This window comes from Muntiacus reevesi, chromosome 18, assembly GCF_963930625.1.
Source record: "Muntiacus reevesi chromosome 18, mMunRee1.1, whole genome shotgun sequence".
Lineage (NCBI taxonomy): Eukaryota > Metazoa > Chordata > Mammalia > Artiodactyla > Cervidae > Muntiacus > Muntiacus reevesi.
The window spans coordinates 12,098,821-12,120,206 of record NC_089266.1 but is presented as its reverse complement, the minus strand read 5'-3'; the positions used below and the strand labels follow the sequence as shown (position 1 = coordinate 12,120,206).

The window sequence follows — 21,386 nt, the reverse complement described above, 5'->3', positions numbered from 1 at the left end:
AAGAAAGCCAGGTTGGATGTGTTACCCGAGTCCCTGGCAGGGCAGGGACTGCCTTCCTTTTAGTCACTGATAAATTCACAGGATCAAAAGAGCAAGCCCATCTGGGTCTCCAGGAGTCAGGGAGATCTCAGAGAGGTGGGATGGGTTTTCTGGCAGGAGCCCTGAATGAGAGTGAGGTGTAGGTGGCTGGGGCCCACAGGCATGTCTGAGACGTGAGAGTCCGAGACTGGCAAGGGGCAGGTGAAGAAGATTCCCGAGGCCAAAGTGGCCACCAGACTGGGGCATGGTGTGATCCAGGTTGGCAGGTGCAGGGGGCCAGCCTGAAGCATAGTGTTTCTTGGCCGTCACCCCAGTGCACCAGACTCAGCGCTCGCAGGGACCAGTTCCAGGCCATTTGCTTCCAGCCAGCCAGGAAGGGAAATGTTCTGCACCCTAGGGTTTATTTCTTTTTTTGTTTTGTTTTGTTTTTTTGCTAGATATTTTATTTTATTTTATTTTTTTCAGTGGGTTTTGTCATACATTGATATGAATCAGCCATAGAGTTACACGTATTCCCCATCCCAAGGGTTTATTTCTAATTTGTTTTCCAAACCCAGGTTGGAGCTTCTGGCTGGGCCCTTTGAATTGTGGGTAAGGAGGGTGAACCCTTCCAGGGAGGCAGGTTTCTGTAAACAGGAAACAGAAGCTGTGCTGATACCTGGCCCTGCCCGGTATCCCTAGCATCCCCTTCTCCAGTCAGCCCCACCCCAAACTGCCCAGCCTGCCCCAGCTCCGGCCTATAAAATCCCCACACCCTCATTTCCAGTTGAACAGTGGCTCGGAAAGGCACCATGCAGCTGAATTTCAGTGGCCTTCGGGCCCTGGTGACAGGAGCAGGAAAAGGTAGGTGTGAGCCGGGCAGGTGGGGGTGTGAGAGGAACTGAGGTTAGAGAGCAAAGTGCGCAGACCCAGAGCCTTGTGTTGGGGCTTGCACGTTCCCTTTGTGCCTGTCACAGCCTGCCCTGCCAGCAAGTGCCCCCCACTCCAGCCACTGAACCAGCCAAAGTGGGCCTGCACTGCTCCCTACCATCTAGCAGGCCCCACTGGGACAGGACACTAGCCTCTCCTTGGTCAATGCAAGAGCCTGAGAGGACGGCCCTCAGACTCAAGTCTGGGCAGATGGGGGCGCATCTAGCCAAGGCCTCTTCCTTGGGCCCAGTAGGAAGGGGCTGCCCTCTGGGCCTCCCTTGGCTGGATTCTAGTTGTCCAGATACCTGCCTCCCGCCACCTCCTGGGCCAACACCCCTCTAGCCAGCACCCTCTCATCACTCTTTCCTGAGCAGCATATCTGCAGCCCCCACTCGCAGTCTGGGTCCAGATTTGTTGGGCCATCTTCCTGCCTGGTGAACCCCTTTAGGGATCGGACGGGACACGGTGAAGGCCCTTCATGCCTCAGGAGCCAGAGTGGTGGCTGTGAGCCGCACCAACGCTGACCTGGTCAGCCTCTCCAAGGAGGTAAGGTGTGCAGGCCTAGCGTGACCCGGGGCTGTGACCCTTGGGGATGCCTCATAAGCCTGCCAGGACCACCCCTTTGGTCACCGGCCAATGCCTCCCCACAGTGCCCCGGGATAGAGCCTATGTGCGTGGACCTGGGTGACTGGGAGGCCACGGAGAAGACTCTGGGCGGTGTGGGCCCTGTGGACTTGCTGGTGAACAATGCTGCCGTGGCACTGATGAAGCCTTTCTTGGAGACCACCAAGGAGGACTTTGACAGGTGAGGAGGAGGAAAGGAAGCTGACGGGAGAGGGCTGCCCAGGACAGGGTTCGGGTGTGACCTTGGTCTAACTGTTTGCTGTCTCCCCAGGTCATTCAATGTGAACCTGCGCGCTGTGTTCCAGGTGTCCCAGGTGAGGCGGTGGGAGGCTGTGGCTCAGCCTGACATGGCCCAGGCGGGGGTGCGGTGGGCTCAGGCTGTCCCCTGTCTTGGCTTCCAGATCGTGGCCCGGGGCATGATCAGCCGTGGAGTGCCTGGCTCCATTGTCAATGTCTCCAGCATGGTGGCCCACGTCACCTTCCCCAACCTAGCTGTCTACAGTGAGTCCCTCTGCCCAGTCTTGAGCCCCTATTCCGGGCAGGAGCAGTTGGGCTCCCGGGCTGGGCCTCATGCAAAGCCTGCTGAAACCTTAAGGATCCTCAGTGCTGCCTTCTCCTCACAGGCTCCACCAAGGGTGCAATGACCATACTGACCAAATTCATGGCCATGGAGCTGGGACCATACAAGGTAGGCATGGGGGCCCTGGGGGTGCCAGGGACCCAGGCCTGAGAAGGCACGCAGGGTAGGGGTCAGGTGGGTGGTGGTGGGCAAGGCTGGGGCCTGGGGATCAGAACGGGTGTAGGGGGCTTCAAGGGGTGAGTGAGCAAGCTCAGTGGGGGCCGTGAGGGCGGGGTTCGGACGCCATCTGAGGCCGCCCCTCTGGCCCCTCCGGCCCCAGATCCGGGTGAACTCCGTGAATCCAACGGTGGTGCTGACAGCCATGGGCCAAAAAGTCTCGGCTGACCCTGAGTTCTCCCAGAAGCTGAAGGAGCGCCACCCGCTGAGGAAGTTTGCAGGTCAGGGGGGCTTCGCGGAGTGGTGGGCCCAGCGGCAGCTGCTGGGCAGAGCCAGCCCGGCCGAGCCGCGCTGACCCCGCCCCCTCCCCGCTGCAGAGGTGGAAGACGTGGTGAACAGCATCCTCTTCCTGCTCAGCGACCGCAGCGCCTCCACCAGCGGGTCGGGTATCCTGGTGGACGCCGGGTACCTGGCCTCCTAGAGCGCCACGCCTCCACGCCCCGCCACCCCGCAGGCCTTCAGGGCCACCAGGCAACACTTCTCCACGCCCTAGACCACGCCCCCAACGCCATCCACGCCCACGCCCAGACAACGACCTGCACGCCCCGGCCCGCGGTTTGGTCCCACCTCCTCGACACTACTCGGCAGCGCCCCACCAGCCTGCAGCCCCATACCTGCACCACCCCGCCCACCCCCCCGAACCAGACCACATTCCTTCACACTCAATATGTGGGTGCCAGGAGACCCAGTCCCTCCCGCTCCCACCCACTGAGTTGTCCACTGTGCTAGGGTGGATTTGCCTAAATAAATAGAAACCAGTCTCCTGAAACTCGTAGCTTCGCCAGGGCTCTAGATAAGCTTGCCCCAAGGGCAGGGAGGGGAGGATCAGGGACTGAGCCGCACAGGTTAATCTTACAAAAGGTCGAGAAGGGGCAGATCCAAAGCCAAAGGAATTCCACAGTTGAGCCCTGATTTTGACCTGAAGGGCTGTTTTTCCTTGTTTTTGTTGTCCATGCCCCTGACACACCCAGCCTTCTCTGTGCAGAGGGCAGCTTGCACCCAACTTTCCTTCCCTGTGGTTCTGGATCTGACCTTCAGGCCAGCACCCCCTGCTCTGACTACCTTCGGTTGGAGAAGGAAGAGGGTCTGAGGAGCTGTGGGGGAGATGCTCTGGGCCATCCCTAGGGAAGATGGGCCTGAGCTCTCAGTGCTGGAGTGAAGGAGGTAGGAGGGTGGTGCTGGACCGTTATAGTTTACCTAAGCCTGAGAAACCCAGTTTCACCTTGGGGCACACCTTCCCCCACAAGACCACCCAGGAAGAGGGCAGCCCCAGCTAGGGAAGTGTCCAGAGCTGCAGCCGTGCCTACTGTTCCTGGCCTGACCCCAGACACAAGAGCTCTGCAGCTGGGGCAGCTAGAGGGTCTCCCGGGCCCTGCTGGGATTCAATTATGCTTGCCCTGGTCAGCTTCCTACCCATGCCATCTGAGTGTGTGATGAGGGCCTGAGGTGATCAGTCAGCTGGCCTGGTGCAGGGTACAACCCTGGGAAAGGGGGCAAGAGACAAGGGGCTGGGGTGGGGCCATCCAGGCAATGGTAGCACTGGGTTGAGAGAGTAAAGGGCAGTTCTGCTCAGCTTCAGGGCTTCCAGAGCAAGGTCTGTGCCAAAACGGATCTGGATCAGTGCAACTGACCCACTCTGGGAGTTGCTGATGGACAGGAAAGCCTGGCGTGCTGCGGTCCATGGGATCACAAAGAGTCGGACACAACTGAGCAACTGAATTGAACTGGCCCACAGAGGATCACGGGACAAAGAAAGGATTTGGACACCATTCTGGGGGGACAGGAAAAGCCAGTGACGGGATCTAAGCTGATGTGCCTCTCAGGAAGGACAGGCTGGGTGCCGGACCAGCCGGGAGATTTCAGCGAGCAACACGACGCGTTCATTTAGGCTAAGAAATAAAAGACACAGGACAGATGGGGTCGAGAGGATCGCCGCAGTCAACGATGCTCCTTTATTTCTCTAAGCTTCATTTATACTTAAACCAAGAAGGAGGCATCCCAAAGAAAATTCTTCCCCATGTACATCATCTTTAAGATAACAATCACTAGAACTCTCACTAGGTGCCAGAGCACAGGAATGGCATCCTGATTTATATTAGGGGTAATCGTAAAAAGGCTATCTGTCTGCGTCTTGTGTGCGTTCAAGGCTTACTAGTGTTCTGTTTAACTTTGGATAGTAAATTCCAGAGGGGTGGCGGGACAGAGAGCTATGTCTTTGAATAGACCCTTGATAATCAATCAAGGCAGCTCCCAGAGTCAGCTCTTTCAAGCCGCTCCCCGCAGCTGGGGACTGTCCCCCCTCCCCTCCACTCCTTGCCCCTTGGCTTCTGGTAGGCAGATGGCAGGGTCCAAGGTTAGGAGCAGAAGGCAGGGTTAGGTGGGAGCCCAGAGGGGATGGGCAGTGGCACATGACCAGGTCTGGTAGGGAGAACTCACTTGGTGATCCTCCAGGGGCTTCTCAAATCTGTGCCTCCTGCTGCCCCCAGGCCACCTTCTCGCCAGACAATCCACCCCTCTGGGCCCAAAGCCCTGCAGAGGCCCTACAGTCACCAATTCCTTACATAATCCTGGCCAAAAAAGGCCCTCATGGCAGTTTTGAGACTTTCCCACCATGATCCATAGAACAAAGTAGATTTAAGAGATGGAACCAGTGCACACATGCATGGACACACGTGCACACAAACATCTCTAACTGACCCAAAGCTCCAGGAAGCAATGCTTGCCCTTGGGGTTTACTGGTACCCTGATGACACCAAGCCTAGCCCATCCCAACCTATCCTAGGTTTTGAACTACTAGTGACCTTCTGTGGGTGGGTTGGACAAGTTAGTGTTTCAACACCCTTGCAGCTAAAGTGCACTTTTGAGGCCAAGGGGCCTCTACTTCAGGCTTATCAATTTAGTTCAGTCACACAGTCTTTTCCGACTTTTTGTGACCCCATGGACTATAGCACCCAAGGATTCCCTGTCCAGAACCAAATCCCAGAGCTTGCTCAAGCTCATGTCCATCATAGGTGATGCCATCCAACCATTTCATCCTCTGTCGTCCCCTTCTCCTCCGGCCTTCAATCTTTCCCAGCATCAGGGTCTTTTCCCAGGAGTCAGTTCTTCGCATCAGTTCTTCTTTGGGATTATAGGCTTATCCAAACCCTTTTACTCTAAGCACTACAAGTGAGCTGCTCCCAGGTTTGGGGGAGGGGAGCATGTGATCCTTTTAGCCAAACTTTTATTCTCAGAAACAAAAAAGGGGTTAGCACTGCGTTCTCTATCACCTTCTTTCCGGTAAAAATTACCATATCTGGTTTTATTTATTTATTTTTTTGTAATAACCTACTTGGAAGGGAAAAATGTTGGCGGGGCCCGCTAACCTTATTTCTCGCCGGGTTGAAGGGCCACAGAGAAGGCAGTTTGATAAACTTTGCCCCAGGGTCTGGCGAGGACCCTGTGTGCCTCCCCTCGGCCGCGCCCACTCCTTTCGGCTAATTGCCCCCCCGGGGAGACCACTATTTGAATATCCCCGCCTGCGACGGGACACCACCCTGCGATTGGCCCGCCGCGCCCCGCCCCACGCCGTCCTCAAGCCAGGAGCGCAGCTCAAAGGCCCGCAGTGTGGCCACAGCAGTGTGCCAGAGTGGTCTGAACGTCGTGGATCTGAGGCTTCCGGGGCGCTGGGCTCTCGTCACGGGGGCGGGTAAAGGTGGGCCTGGGGAGGTGGCCGGGGGCGGGCAAAGGTGGCCGGGGATGGGCACGCTCACTGAGCCGCGCTCCTCGCAGGCATCGGGCACGGCATTGTCAAGGCGCTATACGCGGCGGGCCCGCGAGTGGTGGCCGTGAGCCGAACCCAGGCCGACCTGGACAGCCTGGTCCGCGAGATAGGAGCCGCTCTGTCCCAGCCCTGGGGGCAGCAGCGGGGAGCTGAGGGCGGCCAAGGATGGACACACGGGAGCTGGGCGCTGGCGCTTACCAAGGACTCTTAGCAACCCCGCCCCTCGCCGGACGCGCGGAAGAACGACGATTCCCCCTGGGTTTAGGAGGAGGCAGAAATGGCTGCTTTGCTGGGCCAGAGGCGCTTGGGCGCTGGGAGGAAATAGACTGGCTGGAGGCGGGGCTAGATCCCTGATCCTGAAACCCTGAGCTGAGTTGCCCAAAGGCCAAGTTAACCCTCCCCGACAGCATCTTGGGAGTCCCAAGAAGGTGACTGGCTCCCCGAGACTCCTAACCCGCTACCCCTGTGAGACTGAAAGGTCATGAAAACACAGTCCCTCTCACTTGAATGAGAGGCCCAGCTGTACCCTTTCCAGGGCATGGAGCCTCTGGGAGATGTGCCCCTTACCACATAATATACACAGTGTCCAGGGGTGGAGACCGTGTGCGTGGACCTGGCTGACTGGGAGGCCACGGAGCAGGCGCTGGGAGGTGTTGGCCCTGTGGACCTGCTGGTGAACAATGCAGCTGTGGCGTTTTTGCAGCCCTTCCTGGAGGTCACCAAGGAGGCATATGACATGTAAGTCAGGGTGGGGTGGAGGAACACCGTTGGGGAAGGGCTGTCTCCTGCTGCAGCAGCCTCAGTCCCTGACCAGGGTCTGTCCATCTGCCTCCAGGTCTTTCAATGTGAACCTTCGGGCGGTCATCCAGGTGTCCCAGGTGCGCTGGCTTCAGGGCAGGACTGGGAACTGCTGGGTGATGCCAGTCCTGCCTCATCCTTCTCCTGCGATTTCAGATTGTGGCCCGAGGCCTGATAGCCCGGGGAGCCCCAGGGGTCATCGTGAATGTTTCTAGCCAGCCTCCCAACGGGGACTGACTAACCACAGTGTCTACTGTGAGTGAGGCCCGGCTGTGCCCTGCCCCGACTCCCCCCACCCCCCCACCCCCCATCTGAGCAGGCAGCTCAGGCTCCACACATGCTGTCCATCCTCACAGGCTCCACCAAGGGTGCCTTGGACATACTGACCAAAGTGATGGCGGTGGAGCACGGGCCACACAAGGTGAGCCCCAGTGGGATGCCTCCCATCTCCCAGTCCATGTGCTCAGAGAGCCTCAGCCCATCAAGTTGACCCCCTCCCACCTGTGCCAGTACAGATCCGTGTGAATGCAGTCAACCCCACGGTGGTGATGACACCCATGGGCCAGGCTGCCTGGAGTGACCCTCAGAAGGCCAAGGCCGTGCTGGACCGCATCCCCCTTGGCAGGTTTGCTGGTGAGTTGGGCAGGAGCCCGGCTGGGAGTCATGCCAGTGGCCTGCTCAGGTGAGGGGTGGGAGGGAAGGACAAAGGGCAGCTCCTTTCATGCACATCCTGAAACCAACCTCGCCCACAGAGGTGGAGAACGTGGTGGACACCATCCTCTTCCTGCTCAGTGACCGCAGCAGCATGATCACAGGCTCCACTGTGCCGGTGGATGGGGCTTCCTGGCTACCTAAGCTCCCCCCTCTATCCCCCCCCTCCACACACCCCTGTTCCAAGTTGAACCCACCTTTACCCCCATCCCCCTTCCCCATCTCTTCAGTAAACATGATTCTTCTGTCCAGCCTGCACACTCACACCTAGGCTGCAGTCATGTGGCCGGAAGATGCAAAGCTCAGAACTGAGCATGGGGACAAGTCCCAGGTAGAGACACGTTCAGCTCACCCTGGGCCAGTGGCAGCCTGGCTCTCCTGCCAGAGATTGTTGGGCCTGGCTAAGTCCCTGGCAGGTATATAGGACTTTCCAGAAGGCCAGCTCCTAAGGAGGGTAGTGAATTTGACCAAGGATGATCTTTGGCCCTGTGAGCCTCTCGGGTGGAAGTGGTGGTGTTTTCACGTGAATGATCACTGGTATTCCTTAAGTCAGCGCGGAAGACAAAAGTGAACTGAGCAGGCTGTGTGCTGGAACTTCACTACTTTGTTCACGGTTGAACGACTTTGCCGAATCAGATGGTGGTTTTCAATTACTGAGAGAATATTCCCGCAGTGTTCTGAGTCCTTCACCATGTACTAGGCACAGTCCAGGACAAGATCCAGCTGTAGAATTTGCCAACTTCCATGGTGACATATTCCCTTCTGTTTGATGTCCTTGAGGTGGAGCTGGCACAGAGATGTCTGTCCTCCACTTTTCCATGCTGTCCTCACCACACAGATACAAAAGGCTTACACCCCAAAGCACAGATAATAGTATATGTGTACGAAAATATTTAGGAAGTGATGGGTTTTGAGTATTTGTTAATTTCATTTTTAAATACAACTGATTTCAAGTTTATGTAATTCTTAACAGTGGTTACTTAAAAACTGGCTAGCAGAATTCCTGAAATCCAGCAGTCCACTCTGTGCACGCCACTGCGGGGGAGCTGAGTGTCACTTAGCTTCATGTCACGTATCTGCCCAGACTGGTGCCTTGCAGGCCCCAGGGGTGATGTCCTGGTGACAGGCCGGGCCCACCCCTCACCTCCTGCCGTGTCTGCCCAGCAAAGCCAAACTGTTGACCCATCTGCCACCCTTCCTGTCCTGTCCGCACCTCCGGGGTTGGGGGACACCCTTGTTCTTTAGAGTGTGTCTTCATGAACACTCAGTTAAGTGGCCCCTGGCCTTGGCCTGGGCTCCACAGGGCCCCCTAGGGCCTGACTGCAGACTGTCCTGCGCCACCCTGGGAGCTGCTGAGGGGTGCTGTGCCCTCCCGGAGGCCTGAGGTCAGCACAGGAGGGGCTTGCTTTATGCAGAAGGGGCCAAGCACACTGGCTCCCACCCACTCCCACACTCACACTCCATAGGGTCCCTCCTACGGAGGCAGAGGACTCAACTGGCCTTGTGCTGGGGGCCGGGGAGTGTCAAGCTGACTGCTCTGTACCCTTGGCTGGCAGGGGTTGGGGGCCTAGAACCCCCAGGGTGGAGGAGTCGGCAGGGAGAGACCCGGGCAGGGCAGGGAGTGAGATGAGAACAGGAGATGATGAAGAAGGTTTATTGTATAAAATAAGAAGGGGCTGCCCCATCCTGGGGCACAAGGACAGAACCCACCCCCCCAAACTCCCCCATCAGGGAAGCCCATCCTGGGGCTGCCCCGGACCCGCCCCTACAGCCTGAGGGAGACCCTGCTCCCTTCCGGCCTCCCGTGGGGGCCAGGGGAGGCTGGAGCTGCGCCTCTATGAAGACGAGGCAGGGCAGACAGGACCCCCATGGCCCCCGCATTGCCCCGGGAGCAGCAGCCTCATCCCCATGCTTCTTCCCCCTCCCCACCCCCACCACTCCCCCACAGCGGACTCAAGGACACATCTCAACACAACAGATACAGGCAGGGAGGGGGCTGCTCTTCCGGAACTGGGGGCTCTAGAAGACCGTGCACTTCTTCCCTGGCTTTTTCACAGGGGGCGGGCAGAGCACAGCCCGAATGGCCTCGTCAAACACTGTCTTCAGGCCCCGCTGGGTCAGGGCTGAGCACTCCAGGTACTTGACAGAGCCTGGGGGCGCCAGGAAAGAGGAGAGGGCAGGTCCACACCTTGGCTTCCCCTGACCGGCCTGCACTCCCGTACCTGCTCCACCAGCCCATCCCCTAACTGGACCACCTTCCTCCATATCCGCACCCAATGTGTGGGTGCCAGGAGAACCGTTCCTGTCTGTCCATCACCAACTCCCAGAGTTTACTCAAACTCCTATCCACTGAGTCGGTGATGCCATCCAGCCATCTCATCCTCTGTTGTCCCTTTCTCCTGCCTTCAGTCTTCCCCAGCATCAGGGTCTTTTCAAATGAGTCAGTTTTTCCAATCAGGTGGCCAAAGCACTGCAGTTTCAGCTTCAGCATCAATCCTTCCAATGAATATTCAAGACTGATTTCCTTTAGGATCAACTGGTTGCATCTCCTTGCAGTCCAAGGGACTCTCAAGAGTCTTCTCCAACACCACAGTTCAAAAGCATCAATTCTTTGGCATTCAGCTTTCTTTATAGTCCAACTCTTACATCTATATATGACTACTGGAAAAACCATAACTGACTAAATGGACCTTTGTCAGCAAAGTAATGTCTCTGCTTTTTAACAATGCTGTCTAGTTTGGTCATAACTTTTCTTCCAAGGTGCAAACGTCTTTTAATTTCATGGCTGCAGTCACCATCTGCAGTGATTTTGGAGCCCAAAACAATAAAGTCTGTCAAGGTTTCCATTGTTTCCCCATCTATCTGCCATGAAAGGCTGGGACCAGATGCCATGATCTTAGTTTTCTGAATGTTGAGTTTTAAGCCAACTTTTTCATTCTCCTCTTTCACTTTCATCAAGAGGCTCTTTAGTTCTTCTTCCCTTTCTGCCATAAGGGTGGTGTCATCTGCATATCTGACGTTATTGATATTTCTCCCAGCCATCTTGATTCCAGCTTGTGCTTCCTCCAGTCCAGTGTTTCTCATGATGTACTCTGCATATAAGTTAAATAAGCAGAGAGACAATATACAGCCTTGATGTACTCCTTTCCCTATTTGGAACCAGTCTGTTGTTCCATGTTCAGTTCTTTTTTTTTTTTTTTTCCATGTTCAGTTCTAACTGTTGCTTCCTGACCTGCATACAGATTTCTCAAGAGGCAGGTCAGGTGGTCTGGTATTCCCATCTCTTGAAGAATTTGCCACAGTTTCTGGTGATCCACCCAGTCAAAGGCTTTGGCATAGTCAATAAAGCAGAAATAGATGTTTTTCTGGAACTCTCTTGCTTTTTTGATGATCCAGTGTATATTGGCAATTTGATCTCTGGTTCCTCTGCATTTTCTAAATCCAGCTTGAACATCCAGAAGTTCACAGTTGTCAACTATTTAAACCTGGCTTGGAGAATTCTGATCATTACTTTACCAGCGTGTGAGATGAATGGAATTGTACCTAGTTTGAGCATTCTTTGGCATTGCCTTTCTTTGGGATTGGAATGAAAACTGACCTTTTCCAGTCCTGTGCCCACTACTGTTTTTCAAATTTGCTGGCATATTGAGTGCAGCACTTTCACAGCATCGTCTTTTATGATTTGAAATAGCTCAACTGGAATTCCATCACCTCCACTAGCTTTGTTCGTTGTGATGCTTCCTAAGGCCCACTTGGCTTCCCATTTGAGGATCTGGCTCTAGGTGAGTGATCATGTTGTAGCCATGCATTCCTGGAAACAAACTCCCTCAGAAGGACAATGCAGGTAGTGGGTGCAGGTTATTACACCTGCGGGCCCAAGGCAGAGTCTCCTCTTAGCCAAGGACCCCGACCAGTTTTTGTGAAAACCTTATATACCCTAAGTGTACTTGCCCAAACCCACCTCCCCAAATTTCCTGAAACTAGTCTGAACAAAGGAAAAGAAAGATACAGTCAAAGAACCTGTGATTCATATGCCTTAGGCCAAGGTAGTTAACAGTGGACAATTATCAATAGGTTTGTGGTCATACCCGAATAAGCATAATAGAATTTATGATTTTATTCAGTTACACAGATAATTAGGGTATTCTTTTAAGCAAGGGAGAGTCTAGGTAGAGTCTCTGTACGAGCTCTGGGGCTCTTCCCAGGGCCCTGGTTTTCCAGTTAATATGTCGTTTCCATAGATACTGGGCATATAGCTCAAAGTTCACAGTCCGGCGCAAAATGGAGTTCTGCTTTCAAGATGGGGCCTGTTCTGTCTGTTTCCTCCTTCATTCCCCCCCTTGATGCTCTTAATTCATCGTATGAGCATCATTCATAGGGATATATTGGACCCTGGCTCTCCAACTGCCATTTTGGTAGAACGACACCAATCTTTGGGTTACGAAGTTCATAATATATTGTAAAATGAAGTGTCCACAAAGCAGAACTATCAAAGCAACTATAACAATGGTAAATATAGTTTTCCACCAATCCCCCTTCACCTAAGATAGGACCAAAGTCCAGAAAAGAATGTTTTCATTTGACATTGCTTTTACCTGGTTTTCCATGTCATCTAAAGCAGCTGATACATTGCCAGATAAATCAGGAATATATACACAACATTCAACTTTAATTATAGCACAGGTCCCTCTTTGTGCTGAAATTATGGTTAGTCCCAAGATGGTACCAGCAAGTCCTTGTAGCAGCAGTTGATTGTAGAGCTTCATCTCTTCTTCTTTAAGATGACCTGGGTTTCACGGGGATCAGTGGGGTCCTTTTGTGTGGTCCACTTGGCGTCCTCTGGGTCTGTGTGGTCTGATCTCTTCACCCTTGTGTGGTGGATCCAGGGAGTGACACCTGCAACTTTAACTGTTGTAAGGGTGGTTAGAACAACAGTGTATGGACCCTTCCAATGTGGGGCCAAGGAGTTGTGTTTCCATTCCTTGACCCACACCTGATCACAGGGCACAAATTCGTGAATCTGTTCCCCAAAGGGGAATGGCACCCTTTCTTGTACAACCTTAGTTACCTGATTTATTACCTTACCCAGTTGTTCCATCTGCTGTGAAATCTCATCTCCCCTAACCTGAGGCAGATTTATTGACACCTGCTTTATTATGGGAGGGGGCCTCCCATATACAATTTTGTATATGGGACCACCCAGGAGCAGTCAGTCTCTATGACCCATTTTGGAGAGTGTCTCTTTAAGTGTCCCGTTGGTTCATTCCACCATCCCAGAACTCTGGGGCCTATATGCAGTGTGTAGTTACCATTTGACGTTTAAAATTTTGCTTACTTGTATTAAATCAGCTACGAAAGCCAGGCCATTGTCCAATCAAATGCTGGTAGGAAATCCAAATCTGGGAACTATCTCCCTAAGAAGGCACTGGGCTACTTCTGGTGCTCTTTCACTCCGGGTAGGAAAAGCTTCTACCCATCCCGAGAATGTACACACCATGACCAGCAGGTAGTGTCGGTGAGGTTTCATTTCAGTGAAGTCCACTTACAGGTGTTCAAAGGGCAGCGTGCCTTTTAGCTGAATCCCAAGAAGTTTCCATCTGTGCCAAGGGGCAGCACTGACATGTGAGCAGGCAGTGCAGTTCTGAGATTCTGTTCTGCATAGGGAAGAGAGGTGGGGAACCAAGAAATATTTTTGAATTAGCTCTTCCAGTTTATCATGGCCTAGGTGGGTCACTTGGTGTGTTTGGCTTACCAGAGTGGGTGCCAATTCCTCCAGTACCAATAATTTGCCACTTGGCAATTCCCACCATCCCTTTTCAGTCTAGATGGCCCCTTCTGCTTTGGCTAGTTGGTTTTGGACTTCAGTGTATTTTGGAGAGTCCAGCGTTAGGTCAGGCAGCTCCGCTAATACGAGAGTTTTAATAGGGGCTTCATTTGTCACCCCCAAGCCCTCAGCTGCTTGTTTAGTGGTCTTATCTGTCAGTCTGTTTCTCCGAGCCTGGGGGGTATCCTCTTTTTTATATCCTTGGCAGTGTATGACGGCACCCCCCTTTCTGGTTCCCAGGCAGCATCTAATAGGGTCAGAATTTCTTCCTTATTTTTAACATCTTTTTCACTAGCTGTCAAAAGGCCTCTCTCCTTATACAGAGCTCTGTGTACATGTAGTGTGGCAAAAGCATACCTGGAGTCTGTGTAAATGTTTGTCTTCTTACCTTTTGACAGTTGCAGGGCCCAGATTAGAGAATATAGTTCAGCCCATTGAGCAGACCAGTGTGATGGCAGAGAGCTAGCCTCAACGATGGTTTCTTCCATGACTACTGCATATCCCAGCAGCCATTGTCCTTGTTTCATCAGGCTGGTGCCATGTACAGGATCAAATCTGGGTCTGGGATTGGCCGGTCACTCAAGACAGGTCTGCTGGCATAAACTTCTAGTATTTCCTTGTAATCATGTGAGGGCCCACCTTCTCCCACAGGAAGGAGAGTGGCCGGATTCAGGGCCTGACAAGGCTCAGTAGTAACATGGGGGCTCTCACACAACAGTCCCTTGTATTGAGTAATCCAGGATGTCAACAGCTATTTATGGGGGCCCCCTCACAGGAGAGTGTTGACCTCATGCGGGACTTTTACAATCAAATCTTGGCCCAAAGTCAGCTTGGCTGCCTCCTGGACAAGTAAGACAACCGCAGCAACTGTCCGTAAGCATCCCAGCCACCCAGTGGCAACACTGTCCAGCCGTTTCGAGAGATAAGCCACAGGTCTGTCCCGTGTCCCCATAGTCTGGGACAAGACTCCTATAGCCACCTTGTCCTTTTCAGTCATGTGAAGAGTAAACGGCTTAGCAAGGTCTGGCAGGCCCAAGGCGAGTGAGTGCTAATGTAATTGCTTCAGGTTTGAGTTCTGTTACCACTGGGACTTGTTGTTTTGCAAGTCTGGGGCAAAGGGGTTGTCTTCTGCCCAGACCTCAGGGAATTGTTGAGTTAACTCTCTCTCTCTCTCTCTCAACTGTTTAGCCCGTCCAGTTTCCCTCCTGGGAGGTTGAGCAACCTCCATTCATCCTGAGGGGTTACCGAGGGGGAGAGCAAATAGGTGGTTGAGCCCACTCAAAGAGTGGGTCTTTCGTGGGGGGGAAGGTCACTTGTGCCCCTAATTTAGACAGCAAGTCTCTTCCCAACAAAGGTACTGGGCATTCGGGGATGTATAAAAATTCATGAGTCACTTGGTGTCCCCTCATCTGACATTTTCGGGATAGGCTTGAGACACAAAGGCTGCATTTATCACCATCTGAGATCCAGTGGCCTCTGGATCTATTATCGTATAAACTCTATAGACCTCGCACAGCCTTTCATAGAACTCAGAAGGTGATTCGGTTTCCCTTTGAATCACTTTGGAGGGTTCTGCCATAGTCATAGCTTTTCCAGCCCCCCTCACGAGGCCTTGTAAAATATTCGCCTGCTATCTCTCCAGGAGGGCCCTCCCTTCCTCTGTGTTACAGACCCAGTCGGGCCTCTTATCGGGGGTGGCTAGTTCTTCCCACCGCTGCGGGTTTGCAGTACCCTCAGGCACCATTTCTCTTAACCATTTTTTGGCCTCAGTTATGATCCCGTGTCTTCCCTCAGCGCTGAAAAAGGAGACTAGTAGTTGAATTATGTCATCCCCATGTAGGGCGGTGGGTTCAGAAAGTAGTCTCCATTAGCCTAATCATGACTTGTGGCCCCTCCGAGTATGGTGAAGCGTGTCTCTGCCAGTTTAATACATCCGTAGAGGAAAACGGTTGGTAATAATAGGCTACAGGGGGCTGATGGTAGTGCCCACATGCGTCCTGAACCGGAGGCTATTGTAGCTCTCTGAGGGACATCTGTAGTGGGGTTCTTTCCCCCTGCTCTTTGGCAGAGTGCAGCCTCTGTCTAATTGCTGTGTTTTCTTCCCCCTTCCCATCAGTACTCACCGGGGGAGGTGGATAAAATCTAGGAGGTCCAGCTGAGGTGGAATCCTGGGGGCACTGACCAGAGTTCTCCATTGCTGGGATCAGAGCCTGCTGAAAGGGTGGCTCTACAATCTCCGGGAGAGCTGGCAGAGGAGCAGCAGCTGCTGCAGGAAATTCACCTGGCCCTGGATCGGCATTAAGGTGGCCTCTGGTCCTGTTGGAGCACTGGGCTTCGGGTGCGTCATTATCCAGTACGAGGGAGGGGGCAGGTCATCCCCGTCCAAATCCTGTAGAACTTCTTTTTTTTATCATCAGTCAATTTTTGTGCCATTAATATTTTCCCCTTTCCCTTCTGGATACAGAAACTTGTCCAGGTAGGAGGGTCTTGAGCTAATCCTAGCCATGAGTCAATATATAGATATTGATCCAGGTGTCCCGGCACCCCTATTGTATAGACTGCTTCCACTATTTTTAAGTTCATGGTGTCCTCTGGTGGCCATCCTACTCCCATACGGGGCCATTCGACCTCACAGAGTATGTGGAGGCGGTTAGGCATCATCTTCACCCCAGTCTCCTCTAAATCCCTTCTTTAAATTTTTAATCCTGCACTCCAATACAGTTGCCTTAGATTCATTTCTTCCCATGTTGCTTACCTTCTCAGACCATCTTCTACTTTTCCTTTTTGTTCTGTCTACGAAGTTCTTGGTACCATCTGTACTTCTGATATTTCCACTCAAGGAATCACTTAAATTGCCATTGGGCTCTCCTAATTGGGGCGAGAGGAGCCTTATCTGCCAGATCTCAGAGGGAGAAGGGGGATCAGCGTGTCTTCACCTGCCGATCAGCACTGCCGAACCAGAACACCATGTGGTTCAAAACTGTCTCTCCCCTAATTTTTAAAGTCCATTCTGCCTTGGTGGGATTGATCAGGTGCAGATGAAAACACAGATGGGTTAAATATCCCACATTCCAGGCTGTCTCCAGAAAAGACAATTCATACTCACTTATGTGTCCCCCTCCTTCTAGCCTGACAACTCTGAGGGGTTCAAGAATTTCACAGCAGATGGGACACCTCCTTGAGGAGGGCAGAATATGAACACACAAAGACCAAATTTCTTCTCCTAACAATCTCCTGGTGATTTCTTGGTAATAATTTTCCCCAGGACGGCATGGACACTCCCTCCTAAATGACATTCACAAATTTCCTTCCTAAGCCCTAACACGCTCATCAACCTGCATAACAAGCAATCGCTGCCACCTGCCTATTCCAGGCTCCTGTGAGTCTGTGCCCCTTCTAGTCCCTCCCAGGGGGTGACCAGGCTCCCTCTTCCACCCTGCTGGATGGGTTCCTCCTCACCTGAGTGCTCAGTTCCCCTGCTGCTGTCCACTACCTGCTAAAATGAAAGGTCCAGGCGTTGAGGAGCAGAATCCTTCCAGAAGGGCGAGGCGCCTTCCCCTCTCTAGAAGATTCAAGCCACAAGGCCTTGGAGTAGTCCCAAATGGGACTTGTCTCCTCAAAGTGAGGGGTTTCCCAGTCAATGCACCACATGTTGTAGCCATGCATTCAGGGAAACAAACTCCCTCAGAAGGGCAATGCAGATAGTGGAGTGCAGGTTATTACACCTGCGGGCCCAAGACAGAGTCTCCTCTTAGCCAAGGACCCCAACCAGTTTTTACAGTCAAAGTTAACCCATGGGTAGTTAACAGTGGACAATTATCAATAGGCCTGTGGTCATACCCCAATAAGCATAACAGAATGTATGATTCTATTCAGTTACACAGATAATTAGGGTATTCTTTTAGGCAACGGAGAGTCTAGGTAGAGTCTAGATACGAACCCTGGGGCTCTTCCTTCTGGGGCCCTGGTTTTCCAGTTGATATGTTGTTTCCATAGATACTGGGCATATAGCTCAAAGTCCACTGTTGAGTCCAAGATGGAATCCTGCTTTCAAGATGGGGCCTGTTCTGCCTGTTTCCTCCTTCAATCACACCATCATGATTATCTGGGTCATGAAGATCTTTTTTGTATAGTTCTTCTGTGTATTCTTGCCAGCTTTTCTTAATATCTTCTACTTCTGTTAGGTCCATACCACTTCTGTCCTTTATTGTGCCCATCTTTGCATGAAATATTCCCTTGGTAGAGCTCTGGATATATCTAGTGGTTTTACCAAGTTTCTTCAATTTAAGTCTCAATTTGGACCCAGAATGGTGTACAAATCCTTTCTTTGTCCCGTGATCCTCTGGGAGCCAGCTCAGTTTAATTGCTCAGTTGTGTCGGACTTTTTGCGACCCCATGGACTACAGCACACCAGGCTTCCCGGTCCAGCACCAAATCCCAGAGCTTGCTCAAGCTCACGTCCATCGAATGCCATCCAACCATTTCATCCTCTGTCGTCCCCTTCTCCTCCTGCCTTCAGTCTTTCCCTGCATCAGGATCTTTTCCCAGGAGTCAGTTCTTCTCATCAGTTCTTCTTCAGGTTTATGAAAGTGAAGGTGAATGTGAAGTCGTGTCCAACTCTTTGGGACCCCGTGGATTGTAGCCTACCAGGCTCCTCTGTCCATGGGATTCTCCAGGCAAGAATACTGGAGTGGGTTGCCATTTCCTTCTCCAGGGAATCTTCCCGACCCAGAGATCGAACCCGGGTCTCCCGCATTGGAGGCAGATGCTTTAACCTCTGAGCCACCAGTGAAGCCCTTCAGGTTTGTAGGCTTGTCCAAACCCGTTCACTCTAAGCACTACAAGTGAGCTTCCATGAGCTGCTCCCAGGTCTGGGGGAGGGGAGCATGTGATCCTTTTAGCCAAACTTTTCTTCTCAGAAACAAAAAAAGGATTAGCATTGCATTCTCTTTCACCTTCTTTCCGGTAAAAATTACCATATCTGGTTTTATTTATTTATTTATTTTGTAAAAACCTACTTGGCAGGGGAAAAGTGCTGGCGGGGCCGCTAACCTTATTTCCCACCGGGTTGAAGGACCTGAAGGATCGCAGAGAAGGCAATTTGACAAACTCTGCCCAGGGTCTGGCGAGGACCCTGTGTGCCTCCCCTCGGCCGCGCCCACTCCTTTCGGCCAATTGCCCCCGCGGAGAGACCACTATTTGAATATCCCCGCCCGCGGCGGAACACCACCCTGCGATTGGCCCGCCGCGCCCCGCCCCGCGCCCTTCTGAACCCTGGAGCGCCGCTCCAGATTCGCAGTACGGCAGCCGGAACAACATGGATCTGAGACTCGCGGGGCGCAGGGCGCTCGTCACTGGGGCGGGCAAAGGTGGGCCTGGGGAGGTGGCGCGGGGGGCGGGAAAAAGTGGCCGGGGATGGGTACCCTCACTCCTCCGTGCTCCTCGCAGGCATCGGTTGCAGTATTGTCAAGGCGCTACACGCGGCGGGCGCGCGAGTGGTGGCCGTGAGCCGAACCCAGGCCGACCTGGACAGCCTGGTCCGCGAGGTAGGCGCTGCCCTGTCCCAGCCCAGGGGGCAGCAGGGGGGAGCTGAGGGCGGCCAAGGAGGGACACACGGGAGCTTGGCGCTGGCGCTTACCAAGGACTCTTAGCAACCCCGCCCCTCGCCGGACGCGCGGAAGAACGACGATTCTTCCTAGACAGGAGGAGGCAGAAATGGCTGCTTTGCTGGGCCAGAGGCGCTTGGGCGCTGGGAGGAAGTAGACTGGCTGGAGGCGGGGCTAGATCCCTGATCCTGAAGCCCTGAGCTGAGTTGCCCAAAGGCCAAGTTAACCCTCCCCCGACAGCATTTTGGGAGACCCAAAAGGCGACTGGTTCCCCAGGGACCCCTAACCGCCTATCCCTGTGAGACTGAAAGGTCATGAAAACACAGTCCCTCTCACTTGAATGGGAGAGGCCCAGCTGTACCCTTTCCAGGGCATGGAGCCTCTGGGAGATGTGCCCCTTACCACATAATATACACAGTGTCCAGGGGTGGAGACCGTGTGCGTGGACCTGGCTGACTGGGAGGCCACGGAGCAGGCGCTGGGAGGTGTTGGCCCTGTGGACCTGCTGGTGAACAATGCAGCTGTGGCGTTTTTGCAGCCCTTCCTGGAGGTCACCAAGGAGGCATATGACATGTAAGTCAGGGTGGGGTGGAGGAACACCGTTGGGGAAGGGCTGTCTCCTGCTGCAGCAGCCTCAGTCCCTGACCAGGGTCTGTCCATCTGCCTCCAGGTCTTTCAATGTGAACCTTCGGGCGGTCATCCAGGTGTCCCAGGTGCGCTGGCTTCAGGGCAGGACTGGGAACTGCTGGGTGATGCCAGTCCTGCCTCATCCTTCTCCTGCGATTTCAGATTGTGGCCCGAGGCCTGATAGCCCGGGGAGCCCCAGGGGTCATCGTGAATGTTTCTAGCCAGGCCTCCCAACGGGGACTGACTAACCACAGTGTCTACTGTGAGTGAGGCCCGGCTGTGCCCTGCCCCGACTCCCCCCAACCCCCCACCCCCCATCTGAGCAGGCAGCTCAGGCTCCACACATGCTGTCCATCCTCACAGGCTCCACCAAGGGTGCCTTGGACATACTGACCAAAGTGATGGCGGTGGAGCTCGGGCCACACAAGGTGAGCCCCAGTGGGATGCCTCCCATCCCCCAGTCCATGTGCTCAGAGAGCCTCAGCCCATCAAGTTGACCCCCTCCCACCTGTGCCAGTGCAGATCCGTGTGAATGCAGTCAACCCCACGGTGGTGATGACACCCATGGGCCAGGCTGCCTGGAGTGACCCTCAGAAGGCCAAGGCCATGCTGGACCGCATCCCCCTTGGCAGGTTTGCTGGTGAGTTGGGCAGGAGCCCGGCTGGGAGTCATGCCAGTGGCCTGCTCAGGTGAGGGGTGGGAGGGAAGGACAAAGGGCAGCTCCTTTCATGCACATCCTGAAACCAACCTCTCCCACAGAGGTGGAGAACGTGGTGGACACCATCCTCTTCCTGCTCAGTGACCGCAGCAGCATGATCACAGGCTCCACTGTGCCGGTGGATGGGGGCTTCCTGGCTACCTAAGCTCCCCCCTCTATCCCCCCCCTCCACACACCCCTGTTCCAAGTTGAACCCACCTTTACCCCCATCCCCCTTCCCCATCTCTTCAGTAAACATGATTCTTCTGTCCAGCCTGCACACTCACACCTAGGCTGCAGTCATGTGGCCGAAAGATGCAAAGCTCAGAACTGAGCATGGGGACAAGTCCCAGGTAGAGACACCCGTTCAGCTCACCCTGGGCCAGTGGCAGCCTGGCTCTCCTGCCAGAGATTGTTGGGCCTGGCTAAGTCCCTGGCAGGTATATAGGACTTTCCAGAAGGCCAGCTCCTAAGGAGGGTAGTGAATTTGACCGAGGATGATCTTCGACCCTGTCCAGAAGCCTCTCGGGTGGAAGTGGTGGTGTTTTCACGTGAATGATCATTAGTATTCCTTAAGTCAGCGGGGAAGACAAAAGTGAACTGAGCAGGCTGTGTGCTGGAACTTCACTACTTTGTTCACGGTTGAACGACTTCTTTGCTGAATCAGGTGGTGGTTTTCAATTACTGAGAGAATATTCCCGCAGCGTTCTGAATCCTTATGTACTAGGCACAGTCCAGGACAAGATCCAGCTGTAGAATTTGCCAACTTCCATGGTGACATATTCCCTTCTGTTTGATGTCCTTGAGGTGGAGCTGACACAGAAATGTCTGTCCTCCACTTTTCCATGCTGTCCTCACCACATAGATACAAAAGGCTTACACCCCAAAGCACAGATAATAGTCTATGTGTACGAAAATATTTAGGAAGTGATGGGTTTTGAGTGTTAATTTCATTTTTAAATACAACTGATTTCAAGTTTATGTAATTCTTA

General features: G+C 53.5%; 2 protein-coding genes and 1 pseudogene across 2 annotated transcripts; all 3 read left to right on the top strand.

Annotated features, from left to right (window-relative positions):
- Positions 1–728: 728 nt before the first annotated feature.
- Positions 729–2,973, top strand: LOC136149462 (carbonyl reductase [NADPH] 2). Its single transcript, XM_065909729.1, has 8 exons — positions 729–882; positions 1,397–1,494; positions 1,599–1,753; positions 1,844–1,886; positions 1,974–2,073; positions 2,196–2,260; positions 2,472–2,589; positions 2,686–2,973. Exons 1-8 carry the CDS (start codon positions 831–833, stop codon positions 2,787–2,789), a joined length of 735 nt encoding a protein of 244 aa, XP_065765801.1. The 5' UTR covers positions 729–830; the 3' UTR covers positions 2,790–2,973.
- Positions 2,974–3,498: 525 nt separating this feature from the next.
- LOC136150099 (L-xylulose reductase-like) lies at positions 3,499–8,598 on the top strand (annotated as a pseudogene).
- Positions 8,599–18,689: 10,091 nt separating this feature from the next.
- DCXR (dicarbonyl and L-xylulose reductase) lies at positions 18,690–21,282 on the top strand. The gene is made up of 8 exons (XM_065911072.1): positions 18,690–18,833; positions 18,913–19,010; positions 19,489–19,643; positions 19,741–19,783; positions 19,860–19,959; positions 20,061–20,125; positions 20,220–20,337; positions 20,457–21,282. Exons 1-8 carry the CDS (start codon positions 18,782–18,784, stop codon positions 20,558–20,560), a joined length of 735 nt encoding a protein of 244 aa, XP_065767144.1. The 5' UTR covers positions 18,690–18,781; the 3' UTR covers positions 20,561–21,282.
- The last annotated feature ends 104 nt before the right edge of the window (positions 21,283–21,386 follow it).